Source organism: Magnolia sinica, chromosome 4, assembly GCF_029962835.1.
Source record: "Magnolia sinica isolate HGM2019 chromosome 4, MsV1, whole genome shotgun sequence".
Lineage (NCBI taxonomy): Eukaryota > Viridiplantae > Streptophyta > Magnoliopsida > Magnoliales > Magnoliaceae > Magnolia > Magnolia sinica.
Window position 1 is genome coordinate 104,188,256 of NC_080576.1, and position 13,173 is coordinate 104,201,428.

General features: G+C 40.2%; 1 protein-coding gene across 13 annotated transcripts in view; it reads left to right on the forward strand.

The window, feature by feature from the left end:
- Positions 1-13,173, forward strand: part of LOC131243598 (uncharacterized) — an 87,978-nt gene that overhangs the window by 4,621 nt on the left and 70,184 nt on the right. Inside the window, exons 1-6 of one of the 13 annotated variants that reach the window (XR_009170140.1) lie at positions 1,503-2,431; positions 4,556-4,619; positions 4,746-4,800; positions 4,924-4,965; positions 9,409-9,489; positions 10,437-10,749. The exons of 1 other annotated variant lie outside the window; for it this stretch is intronic. Coding sequence is in view for 8 of the 12 variants with exons in the window: in XM_058243064.1 (XP_058099047.1) it covers positions 7,195-7,887; positions 9,409-9,489; positions 10,598-10,684 (861 nt within the window). In the remaining 4 variants the exon portion in view is untranslated. Of the gene's footprint in view, positions 1-1,502; positions 2,432-4,555; positions 4,620-4,745; positions 4,801-4,923; positions 4,966-6,740; positions 7,888-9,408; positions 9,490-10,436; positions 10,750-13,173 lie in introns of those variants that run through there. 11 more of the 13 variants (XR_009170141.1, XR_009170142.1, XM_058243069.1 and 8 more) reach the window with 11 other exon arrangements.

Below are 13,173 nucleotides of genomic sequence, written 5' to 3' on the forward strand. Positions count from 1 at the left end.
GGGTCACAAATTGTTTGTGACAAATCTATCTTGTCCATTTTTGTTTCCAAATCATTTTAGAGCATGGACTAAAAATGAGGCATATCTAAACCTTAAGTGGTCCGCATGATACGAAACAATGGGATTGTACACGGAGTGTTGAAACATATCGTGGCCATTAAGACTGTCACTTTGAACTATGGATGTGGCTCATTTTTTATTTTTTTTGTAGATGCCTTAAAATTAATAAGCAAAAAAAAAACAAATGGATGGGGTAGATTCTAATAAACATCAAGGTGGGCCCCATGTATGGTCTAGGTTAGGTTGGCATTACAATCCCAGCCTGTCGCTAAAAGGTTTGGATGAAATTAAAGTCAAGAGTGAGAGTTGGTTGATCGTAAGTGGGGCTGGCTATAGCGTTTGGGATAAATTCATTTTGTTCATTGGATTTTTCATCTTATTTCAAGGCACGGGCACAGAAATAAGTATGATCCAAAACTCAAGTAGGACAATGAACATAAAACCGTGGAAATTGAAGGCCCACGGTTGAAACATCTACGGGGCATAAAATGTTTATGACAAATCCACCCTGTCCATATGTTTTCTAGCTCATTTTATGCTATGGGCCCAAAAGTGATGCCGATGACAATATCCAATGAGTCAGACATTAAGAAATAGTGGAATTAAATTCCTACCATTTAAACATATAGGATCTATCTTGGAGTACACATTGAGCTTTAGATTTATTTCATTTTTGGGACTATGTTATAAAATGAGCTAGAGAAACAGATGAATGGAATGGATTTGTCAAAAATATCAAGCTGGTTTCCACATGTGGTTAGGGTTAGGTTAGCACCTGATCATCTATTAGTGAGCAGGGGAAATTGCCAAGCATAGAAGTGGGAGGACAGTTATGTTAACGGTGAAAACTATGAGCGGAGTTATGGGAAATAGTTTAACAGCAGGTTTGAGGTCCATAGCCTAAGAAAGAAGGCAGACGTACATATATAAAAATTACTTATTTTTAATCCATGAGGTTGAGGAAATTTTTAAAAATTTAGAAAATATGTAATCATGATATATTCTCGCCGTTTGTTTTTTTAATATTTCCAAAGAATTTAAGATGTACCTTGCTCGGTGATCGAGCATATCCAACTAAGGGCCACGTACTGTCAACTGATGCTGGTGCCGGTACACGGTGATGTGTGACTAATCCACACCGTCCATCTATGTTTCAAGACTGCTTTATGCTATAATCTCAATTGGACAACTCAACAAAAAAGCAGTTGTTATTGTAAGCCTAACATAAAATACTTATTAAGGACCAACAACCCTTTCGACAGGAGCTGGTATTCATGTTTTCCCAAGATTCAAGTCTGTGTAAACCTACCAACAATTTGGATCTGGTATACACATCACGATGGGCCCCACTGCACGAATGACGGTGCACATTTGAAATAGTCATCCCTGGGACCACTTTGTATGTTTCAAACCCATTTCCCGCGTGCTTACTCATTTACTGTTGTTTACAAAATAAACGGCTGAAAATGGATGAAATCAAAGGGCTGTAGATTGTGATCATTATCCATTTAGGAGCTATTTGCCGGTTATTTGGAAAATCAAACAAGCCCGGCTTTCATTTTTAAGCTTGGACTCGATCAACAGGCCGCTTATATCAGTCACTTTTATGCCTTGACGCGAACATCAACCGCATTTATCAGGCTAGGTCTAGGCCCAAGTCGGCAAAACTTGTGAGCCCAACGGGCGGCTCCAGCCCATTTACATCCCCACGCTCCGTTTTCTGCCCGTCTCTTGTTGCACCGACTCATGATATTCACCATTCATATAGAAGCTCATCCAGCGTATGATCAAGACGGTTTTGATGCGAAGGTGAGATCTCTGGTGGAGAGATTAGATGACAAATAAACATTAACGTGGGCCAAATGAATAAAATAACTTTCAATGGTGGACGTTTAAGGCCATTGTTTCCTGCAGTATGGGCCACTTGAACGTTGCATCTGTATCAATTTTGGACTCAGGCCTTAGAATCTTCTGATAAAACAGATGGACAGTGTGGATATGTCATGCACATCACAGTGATGTCTGTAAATTTAAATTAACTTTTTTGGACTAATTTTCGAGATGACAATACACTTTTAAAATTTCAAGCAAAGTAAAAAGGTAATAATGAGCTTTTTACCGAGTATTTACCTAATGCATGAAAAATCAAACACCCCTTAATAACTGGGGCAGTCTACAAAGGGAAATTTTAAATGAAGGGTCTGGATCATCATATGGTTGGCAGAAGTGGAGATCCTCTTTAACAAATACATCCTCATTTTGGTAATTTTAACAAATTGTAAATAAATAAGCGGTTTCACCCTTTTTCATCTTCCTCTAAACCCTAGAACGGCCGCAACAGACTCTACGCCACTCGCTCCGCGTCTTCCAGGTATTCTCCCTGCCTATCACGAGCTTCTCACGTGCTCTCTCTCTCTCTCTTGTTCTTGTTATTGTTATTGTTGTTACTTGTTAGAACCCACCCGTACATGTGGGGCCCATGGTTGGTTAATCCAAGCCATTGATCTGATGTCCCCCCATCATGGATGATCAACTCTATCCTTTCCATTGTTTGCATGTAAACACATGATTGAGAAGAAATGTACCAACAGTCCCCATTCTATGTAGATAATACAGATGGTTTGATGATTAGTATTTAACTGAATCAGTGATTTTCTCTGCATGGTCCATCTCTGATGGAGACCATCAGATTTATGGATTGGATAAACCAGCCATGGGTCCCGCATTTACAAAGTCGGTTCATAACAGGTAAGTTCCCTTTCCACCACAAATAGGAAACTCAGGCTCTTACTGGTATTATTATGGTTGAGAAAATGGCTGTTTGGTTTAGAAGATGGAGGGATACCCACATACAAGGTTTTTGTAGCCCTGCCTGTCCACGTGAATATATAACAGTAGTGCTTGATCGTATCTTTCCAGCAGGTTGGGGTGCACTTTTTTTTTTAACCTTATGGTCCAGAAATCAGGTCATTTCACGCATTAGTTGGGCCACATCATGTGAAACAAATGGACGGTTAAAAATATTGTTTTAATTATAGTGCAAGGTAGGGTTTGATGAAACTAGTTGCAGAAGATAGAATAATACATGCCTGATTTAGAGCTTCAAAATATCAGAAAAAACAGGAAAATGTTAGTGCAGAACACACGTGTTGCTCACCTAAGATATTAATGGGACAATGTTTGAGGCAGAACACATGCACCGTGATGGTCACTTGATGAATGGAATGAATTGCGCTCGTGAATGCCACTTTGGCATATGTAGGTTGTCTATGTATTGAATTGCAGATGGGCATTCGTAGATCATCCAAATACATCCAGATGAGCATTCCTCAACCATCCAGATTCAATCTTGTAAAAAAGGAAGTTGCCTCTGTATGCAGAAAATGTTGGATATGGACCTGTGGTGTCAACTTGTGAGCAAATGATTAGTGGTTGGATCCAACGTGATTTTCCCTCAAATAACCTTCGGGTGGATAACACTTTTCTTCATGTTCATATCCTCTCAAATTCAAATCAATGAGGGGAGATGGAGATGAGATTGGATGTGATAGGGATACGACTGTTGGATTTGGGCATGTGGGGCTGCTTATGAGCAGTTACTTGTGGGTTGGTCCGCACGGTTTTCCTCGGATAGAGATGAGGTTGAATGCGATAGAGTTAAGACCTTATCCATATTATAACCAACTCATGGCCCTCTTCAATTGCTTTCTTTAGAAGAAGTCCCTCAATTCAAGAGTGTCCCTGAAAACACCTGAGAGAAATAATCAAGACAAATAATGAGGGATTAATATTTGATTATCCATTGGGATCCCTATATATAACTATCCATCCTAATCGTGCATCAGAGTGATTAGTTCCTTTTCGCTTCTGTTGTAGTTATGTCACTTATGTGAATCATAGGATGGTAGCCGTCCATATCTTTGGCTTTGCAAAGGTCTCAAAAATCATTTAATGTCGTTAGATCCTATGGGGCCACCTATTTGTACCTTTTAAAGTGGTATTAGAGTGACTTCAACTGATCTCTGGTTTACGAGGATCAACATTTACTGTTGGATCGAGGTAACTGCCCTCTAATTTAGTCAAAATTTTTATTTAATGCCTTTTAATTTTAATCATTACATTGATTGTTATTAGAATGACTTCAAATCATGTAGATGTCATTAGATCCTATGGGGCCACCTATCTATACCTTTTTAAGTGGTATTAGAATGACTTCAACTGATCTCTGATTTATGAGGATCAACATTTACTGTTGGATCGAGGTAACCGCCCTCTTATTTAGTCAAATTTTTTATTTAATGCCTTTTAATTTTAATCATTACATTGATTGTTATTATCAGAGGCTCCCCACCCGTTGGCAATGACCGCAACCGAAAATATAAGAAAATGAGGCGTAGCCATAATAATTAAAAAAGGAAAAGAAAATGAATGGGAAGAAAGCAAATAATACACAACATAAAATTTAAAAAAGATTAATGGTAGGCCATTGCAGCAGTCCCAGCAGCTGTTAGCCATCATGGCAGTGGTGGCAGCTGCAGCAAAGCAACAACGGCTTCCTGGTTTGCATCACTTCCCCTTCCTCCTGGCCGTATCATGCCACTTATTTGTTGTAGCATACTGCATACCTGTTCCCATACCAGAAGGACATGCGAATCTAGGTAACCTTGGTTCGTTTGGTTCTTTAGGTGGGCTCTTTCACAACCCCAAATTCAGGGGGCTATCGATGGAGTTGTGACATAGGTATTGTAATTCAATTGTATTTGGGGACATGGGGTAATGAGCTGTTTTTGTATCCCTATGGAGTCGGTGCTTTACCTTGGCAGGTTGTAAGTGTAACCCCATTCTCTCCATTTGTTCTCACAGGGCTGATTGATGAGAGGGTTGCTTCCATTTGGGTTATTTCTGGTTTGCCTTTTGGCTGCTCTTAATAATATTTTGTCTCCTTCTTAAAAAGAAAAATGCTGGGCAACGAATCTCAAGACAATGAATTCAGCTCTTATGGGTAAGTGGCTCTGGCGCCTGGGCAATGAATCTGCAGCTCTGTGGAATATCATCGTCAAAGGAAAATACGGCTCCTCTTCAGGTGGTTGGTGGACCAGCGACACCTCCATTTACAGAGCCTCTTATGTCTGGAAAGGCATCTTGTGTCAGAAATCTGTTGTGCTTTCAAACATAGGCTTTGTCCACCTAGGTAATGGATCGAGAAGCAGGTTCTGGGAAGATCAGTGGTTAGGTGAGTACACTCTCAGTAGTAGATTTCCGGGGATCTTTAGAATTGCTGCCAATAAAGAGTAAAGACAGCATGATAGCTAGCAATTATTCATATTTGGGAAATACTGGGGTTTGGGAAATCAACTGCATCAGAAATGTGGGGAAGAGGGAGGTCATCGAATATGTCGAGCTGCTTCATTTTCTCTCCTCTATTTTGTTGGACGCTTCCTCTCTCGACAAACTCATCTGGAATCGCCATAGGTCCGGTAAATTTTCGGTAAAATCGTTTTATGCGCTCCTCAATCTCAACTCTCCTTCCTCATCGCAGATCTCCACTGGTTTATGGAAAATTGCTGCTCCTCCAAAGTTCTCTCTTTTGCCTGGCTTGTAGCTATGAACCGGATCCTTACGACTGACAACCTCAGGAAGCGTGGGATGCATCTTGTTAATATTTGCCGCTGTTGCATGTGTGATGAAGAGACAGTAGACCATCTTTTGGTCCACTGTCCTTTTATATCTCATATTTGGTGGGATTTTTGGCCTAGATTCAATTTTGTTAGCTGCAGCCCTTCATCAGCTGAATCCTTACTTGCAGTTTGGCTCGGTCACAAACTCGATAAAATGAAAACCAGAATCTGGAGAATGACGATAATTGCAATTTGGTGGGCTGTTTGGACGGAAAGGAATGAGTGAGTGTTCAATGACTCTCAGGCTACGGCTAACTCAGTGGGCTCTATTGCAAAAAACCTGGTTATTGAATGGGTGACGAATGTAATGGGATTAAAAGACTACAATCTTGTTTTTTTAGGTTCTTAGTTTCTTTTGGTCTGCTAGCTCAGCAGTCCTTTTTGTATTCTTCTTTTCTTTAATATATTCTCCGTTATCTTCCAAAAAAATTAAAAATTAAAAAAATGCTGAGAAAACTCTAAGTAATGTGATTGGGTAGTGCATTGCCGTTATTTTTATGTAAATAAAAAATAAAAGATCCCATCAATTATTTTTTTGAAGGGTAATTTATTCAAAGAAAGGCTATAAATCAAGCTGGCATCTCGTCAAGGGGAATAATTCCCACAACACACGACTACCTGACCGCTGGTCAAGATAAAAATAGAGATATACCAGGGACATCGATCCAGTGCATTGGGTTTTTCCGAATTCGGCTGGTAGGTTGCTAAGTGCTTGGCAGGGAGTTAAGTGTGGTTCCCAAAAGACTATTCTCTGGAAATTTTCTATTCTGTGGTAGGCTGTGTGGGAAGAGAGAAACGGGAGATGTTTCAACAACATTTCCAAATCGATAGAGGATATAGTTAAAAGGGTTTTTCAGTTTATTGTTGAATGGGCTTTAGCAGTTGATAAGCTAAAGGGGTGTAATCTATCTTTCTTAGGGTGCATCTGATTGGCTATCTCAGCTGATCAGTTCCCTGTTTTTGTAATCTCTTTTTTCAATCAAATTTATCGTTATCTGTCAAAAAAAAAGTGTCCTCTTCTTTAGCTATACTATCGGCCAGGCCATTTGCTTCTGTGCTCGCTTGGTTAAGCGAGACCATCTTCCCTCTAACAAGATCCTGAGCTCTCTATTAAATGGGCCAGTCTCCCGGGAGTTCTTTTTTATGAAACCCATGCAGCAGCATTTGAAGAATCCCCTCTGGTGACAAAAGCTATTCTCCACCATAAAATAAATAATAATAACATTTATTATTTTGTGTGAAAAGTACCCCCAAAATGAAAAGATGGTGATAAATTAGACAGAAAATTGATTTTTGCTTCGGCCGTCTCCATCCATGTTGGACGCATATCAACATGGAAATTTTTTAAAACATGTGTCCTAGTTACACAAGCATTTAGATTTTAATATTGAACATATATCAACTTGAGAGGAGATGCTCAACCAATTTCTAATATTTCCTAATATTTTCGTATGGCATGTACACAAGACCACAGGCCAAGTCACCCACCAAAACCACGCTTTGCAATCCGAAATTACCCACCCAAACCATGGCATCCAAGCTCAGCTTAAAGCTTGTCCTAAACAAGAACACAGGAGAGGTGTTCTTTGGAGAGGCTGGAAAAGAATTCATAGATTTTCTATTCAGCCTCCTAGCATTGCCAATCGGGTACGTCGCAAAGCTCCTCACAAAGCAACACATGGCGGGATGCACTGGAAGCCTCTACAATAGCCTTGAAAATCTCACCGTTGATTATTTGCAACCCAACTTTGACAAAAATACCCTCCTCAACCCCAAGATGTCTATTCCGTTGAGCAGTCAGAATCCTCCCCTTCTGCTGCAAGATGGTGCTTCCACCTCATCAAAGTACTACTCATGCGGCAACTCCAACTACATCAATCACCGCTGGATTGCAGATGTTAAGGGTGTGGCGTGTCCATCTTGCAACAATTCAATGTTCCAGGAGTTTCTCTATGTTAGGCCTAAAGGCGCAGCGTCTGGATCAGACAGTGGAGGAGGTTGTGTTAAGGGTGTGGTGACTTACATGGTGATGGATGATTTGGTGGTGACGCCCATGTCTACCATATCCAGCCTTTCTCTACTCAACAAGTACCAAGTCAGGGACTTGAGTGCACTCAAGGAGAAGGTTGTGGAAGTGGGCATGGATGAGGTAATGGCATCTCTCTTACTCTACTAGTTTGTACAAGTGCATCCATCCATAAGTGATCCAAACCGTTGATTCTAGCCTCATGCTCCAAAATCCATAAATTGGATGGAGTTGGGCGAAGAGGTTGGGTTAATGTTGTTTGGACAAATTTTCTAGAGTTACATCGAACCCAAGATTTTGTGTTTTGAAGATAAAATTATTGAACTGGTCTTACATTCTGCAAAACATTTAACAGATTGGACATGCTAAAAGTGTCACATGCTTGCTCAAAGTAAATATGGTGGCCCAACTGAAATGGACTTATATGTGAGCCACACAAGTAAGATGCATATTGAGCTCACATAGCCCATCCACCTTGTGGTTCTCACCATTAATTCTCCGCCATCTCCATCAAATAATATTAATCTTGCTATTTATGGCTTGAAAAATGAATGGCCCATATTGATCGTGATAGAAAAAGGTCGATCACTGATATGAACTAAATTGGAGTCTGCATTTCCCATGTGTTTCTTAAAATTTTTTGGGACATTGGGGAAAGCTAACTTCATAACAATATCCCATATTTATTAAATGACACATGGTATGTCTGCCTCCAACCTGGACACCGCAAAGGTGAAAAATTCATGGAATTGGACGATCCTAACCCTTTTAATGTGCACTATTTTGTTACAACCATCCATTTTTGCAAACCATAGATAAGATGGTTAGCATTATCAAGCTAAACTTAGGTCCCACTTCTACCCCTCGTGTGGGAAAATGGATGAGACCCAGGAGAGGCTGGATCAAGATCAACATCGACAGGTCGGCGCTGGGAAACCCAGGGCCATTGGGCGGAGGTGGCCTTGGTAGAGATTGGGAATTATTTTTACCTTCTCCTTTGGCTATGGCATTGGCTCCAGCTCTCGAGCTGAGTTGCGGGCCATCTAGGAGGGTCTAACGAGATGTACTGAGTTGGGTTTTTCTAAAATCGAGGTGGCGAGCGACTCCAAATCCTCTATGCAGATCCTGTCAGCCATCTCTAAGCCAGCATGGTCTCTGCGTTATTGGTGCGCGAGGATCAGGGCTTTGCAAGGCAGGTTAGACATTTCCTTTGCTCACACTCCAAGGAAGGCTAATGCGGTAGGCGACCACCTAGCCAGGAGAGGCAGTGCCTCGCAAGCAAATTCCACTTTTTCCGCCCAGGCCGATCTCCCTGATATTGCTAAAGGCCTCCTGTTTTTGGATAAAGTAGGCTTAGGTTACTTGAGAGGGATTTAGCTTAGGCTCCTTATACGATAGGTGAGGCATCGTCCTTTTTGTGATGCCTGCCTGAAGGCTCTGTAAATCCCCTTCTTGTGAAATATAACATTCTTTCCTTCTTTTTTTTTCTTTTTTTCTTTTCTTTTCTTTTTTTTTTAAAAAGAGGGTCCCACTTCTCCCCACTAATACATCTACAATATTATTCATATCATGTGGGATTCAATATTTATTTAAATTTATCTTATTATACTTGATGCGTGATTTATTTATAAATCCATTTCTTAGGGTTTGGCGCTTTTAAAGGCTTCTTTGGAGTCAAAGACAGTGCTGACTGATGTATTTGGAGAAAAGTCAAAGAATGTGCCGGTAATGTAGATAAAAAAGTCTCTGTGCACCGAGCATCTCCTATTGTAAATTGCTGTTGTGTGGGAATCTTATGTACATTTTATGCCTTGGAATTTCCCAACAACATTGACTGATGTTGGGAGATGTTAGTTAGAAAATATAATGTATATACTTTTCCTTTTTATATGTTTTTTAAGAACATTTGATTGGAAATATTTATGGTGTTAAAGAAGTACTGCAGTTTGTGATTCAGATTAACCATGATAGTTTAAGTGTATTCTTCAATCGGCGGTTTTGTTTCAATGATCAAAATCATTTATATGATGTGACTAATTGTTGATAGATGTGATACCCCTATAAGATTCTTATTTTGGACTATTTTAAACCCATGACCATTCACTCTTCTCATATATCGGCCCTAATCCAGAATGACCCCAGCCCCGATTTGGCCCAATCCTATAATGCCAGGGCCAACCTTTTTAGCCTGATCAGGGCTAGGGGGGCTAGGGCCAATTCTAGCCAGGCCCCCATTCCCACCCCTAACTATTGAGCCACTTGATAAAGTATTAGGATTTGTTTCATTTAGGAGATTTGGGTGCTCAAGCAACAAAAAGTGGCCCCAATATACCACCATGACCCCAGTTATAAAAATTGTAAAGCCCATGATATGATCTCTCAGCCAGAGCCTTATAAACAACCTCTATTCCCTCTGGAAGGAATTACATTATTCTGATCAACTAGGGGTCTGAAATGTTCACCCAACCAAAAATACTAGGATCATTAATCCTAATCCAATGAACAAGGCCACGGTGTATTGATCCAGACCATTTTGTACGTTGTGCCTGACCATTGATCGGCCATGCGCCAAAATTCTCAGATATTGCAAAACACTAGCCACCAATCTTGGGACCCTTATTCATTGAATGTGAGCTATGTTGCATTTTCTGCTTTTAACCATCTATTTGCAGGTAATGCATAAAAAGGCCAGAGCACATGTGACAGAATCTCACTTGCACTGATTGATACCCTCAGGGTACTAATCATATCCTTAGTGAGGATCACCTAAATCTTCTTCATTTGCAATTTTCTACTATGCTGATGTTGTTTTATTTGTAAATTGGTTTTCTAGGGTACGGCCCCGATGAAATCATCCCCAGCGTCGTCGAAGAGAGCATTCACTGGTGGCTTCCAAGTAAAGCTCGAACCCATGGAGTAGCTGGAATTTTGGATACTGCTCCTCTTTTCTTTTTTGGAACGTTTTGGCTGGAAATGTTTATGATCTGTGATAGAGCTCTTCAAATGAACTCTGTAGGCATAATGTCTGTAAATTTTGCATATCTAGCTCAAATCCCGACCACGGAATCATGGTTTTAGGAACCGTATGTGGAGTGCGACTCTGACGAGTCAACTTTGACTCAGTTGAACCCAATCCGGTTTGACAACACAGGTCAAATCTGAGTTACCCTCAACTCAAGCAAGACGCGCTGAGTCAGCTCTGACTTGGGCGAGTGGGAACTGGACTCAGGGCTGAATGAGTTGGTGGGAGTTGCTGATCAGTCTTTTAACCATGGATGAAATTGACATGAATGGTCTAGATTATTGAACCATTAGCAGACACATGGTGCCACATATCTAATTCCTCCTAAATCAGTTCCCCATTTTCACAGCTTTGATCTTGGATTGTGAGCCACATGATGCACTAAAATCATGCAGATCCACAACTCAGTGGGCCACACCAAGGGAGACTTCCAGTGACCCACTGTGATGTTTATATGCCATTCAACCTATTCATGAGGTAAAAGATGGAAGAAAGAAGAAATATCTTCACAATCCAAAACTTCCGTGACTGGCCCAGTCACGTTGGTGGCATCACGATATGAACTTTTCTTGCAGTGCCATACATGAACCCAAAACTGAGGTAGATCCAAAGCTCAAAGCAGACCATTCGATGGGAAAAAGTGGGAGATGATAGCTTACAGTTGAAACTTTTCTGAGGTCTATTGTAATGTCTATGCGCATTCAAACTGGTCACAAGGTCATTCTCATTAGCACGAATTTAAAACACAACAGCTTTGGGATGATGAAAAACTTGTGGCCTCAAGAATGTTTCAACTGTGGGCGTTCAATCTGCCCACATGAGTTTTGAATTTGCTTCATTTTTTTGCTTCATGAACTAACACGAGCTGGAAAAATGGATGGTGTGGATTTCATAGAAACATCACAGTAGGCCCCACCTAGCTTCAGACTGTAGGAATCGAGGTCAATGACGATTGGTATTAACCTATAGCCTAAAATGAGCTGAAGTGAGCTGAAGTAGCTAATGGGCAAAATGGATTTAACATTGACATCACTGTAGGCCCCACAAATGTCTTTGTTACATAGCCCTCTCTGCTAATGAATCTCATCACTTGTTCTTGAAAGCCGAGTAGAGACATGGATAATTTTGTAGAATTGAACACTAGCAATGCATGGCAATTCAAAATAGGAGCAAGTATCGATGAAAGCTGCCCAACATAATAAATGGTCCACATCAAATGTTGGCCCCACATAATGTATGGTGGATATTAAAGGTGAACCCCACATAATAAATGGTCCACATCAAATGTTGGCCCCACATGATGTATGGTGAATATTAAAGGTGAACCCGATGTGAAATAAGTAAAAATTGGAAGAGATTTTAATGAAAGATCTTTGAAAAAAGAAAAGAAAAAAAAAAAACATAAAGAAAGATAGAGAAATGGGAGATTTATTCACGTGATGTTGGAAACCAAACAAACTTTTCTACATTTTTTTTTTTGGATAGATATGCTAATTTGTTGGATAAGTAGAAACAAGATTAGTTACTTTAGGTATAAATGACTTGAGCAAAATGACTTATGATCCAGTCATGTCCTCTCAACAAGTGAGACACTGTGGAAATAATATATAACAATCGATAAATAGCAAAATAAAAGTGTACAGAGTGGATGGGACTGATTTTTGCAATGGGTAATCTGCGTGGTAGGGTCAGCCTATTAGGAGGATTATATGTCACAATCGCTTCAAAGGTTAAGTTATCCTGAGTGGATGATAAACTGTCATTTTATTGGTAGACTTGAGTTTTAGATATTTTAATCGTGGGTGTTCAACCCTTGCTATTTCCTATCATGTGGCCTGCTAGAGTTTTGGATTTGCCTCATTTCCGGGATCATGATCTAACATGAGCTGGAAAAACAGATGGACGGTGTGGATTTCTCAAAGATATCATGTTAGGCCTCACCTAGAGATTTGGATTAGGCTCTTGATTAAAAATAATAATAATTAAAAAAAAAATTTTAAGAAAAAAAAAAGAATGAACATCATTGTGGGGCTCACACAGCTTTTCCACGGAAGACGCCACGAGGTCAAATCCATTCCATGTTTTAATTAATTACTTTTTATTTAAAAGTGCTTACACGTTCCCCAATGGAGGGAACTTGATAAGGAACGTTATCATTTTCCCACACATGCACTTAGTAAATGCGCACTTACATCCCAATCCTCGGAAGGCCAACCGTCGTAGGGAAAAATATGGATTACCTGCGGAAGTAGGATTGAAAATACGGATGCACACATCTATTGTACACCTGACCAGCTTGCACTCCAAATTAAACCGTCCAAATCGTGGGGCCCAGTAAATCTGTTTCATAACCCAAAAACTAGACTGAATCTATAATCCATACTGGA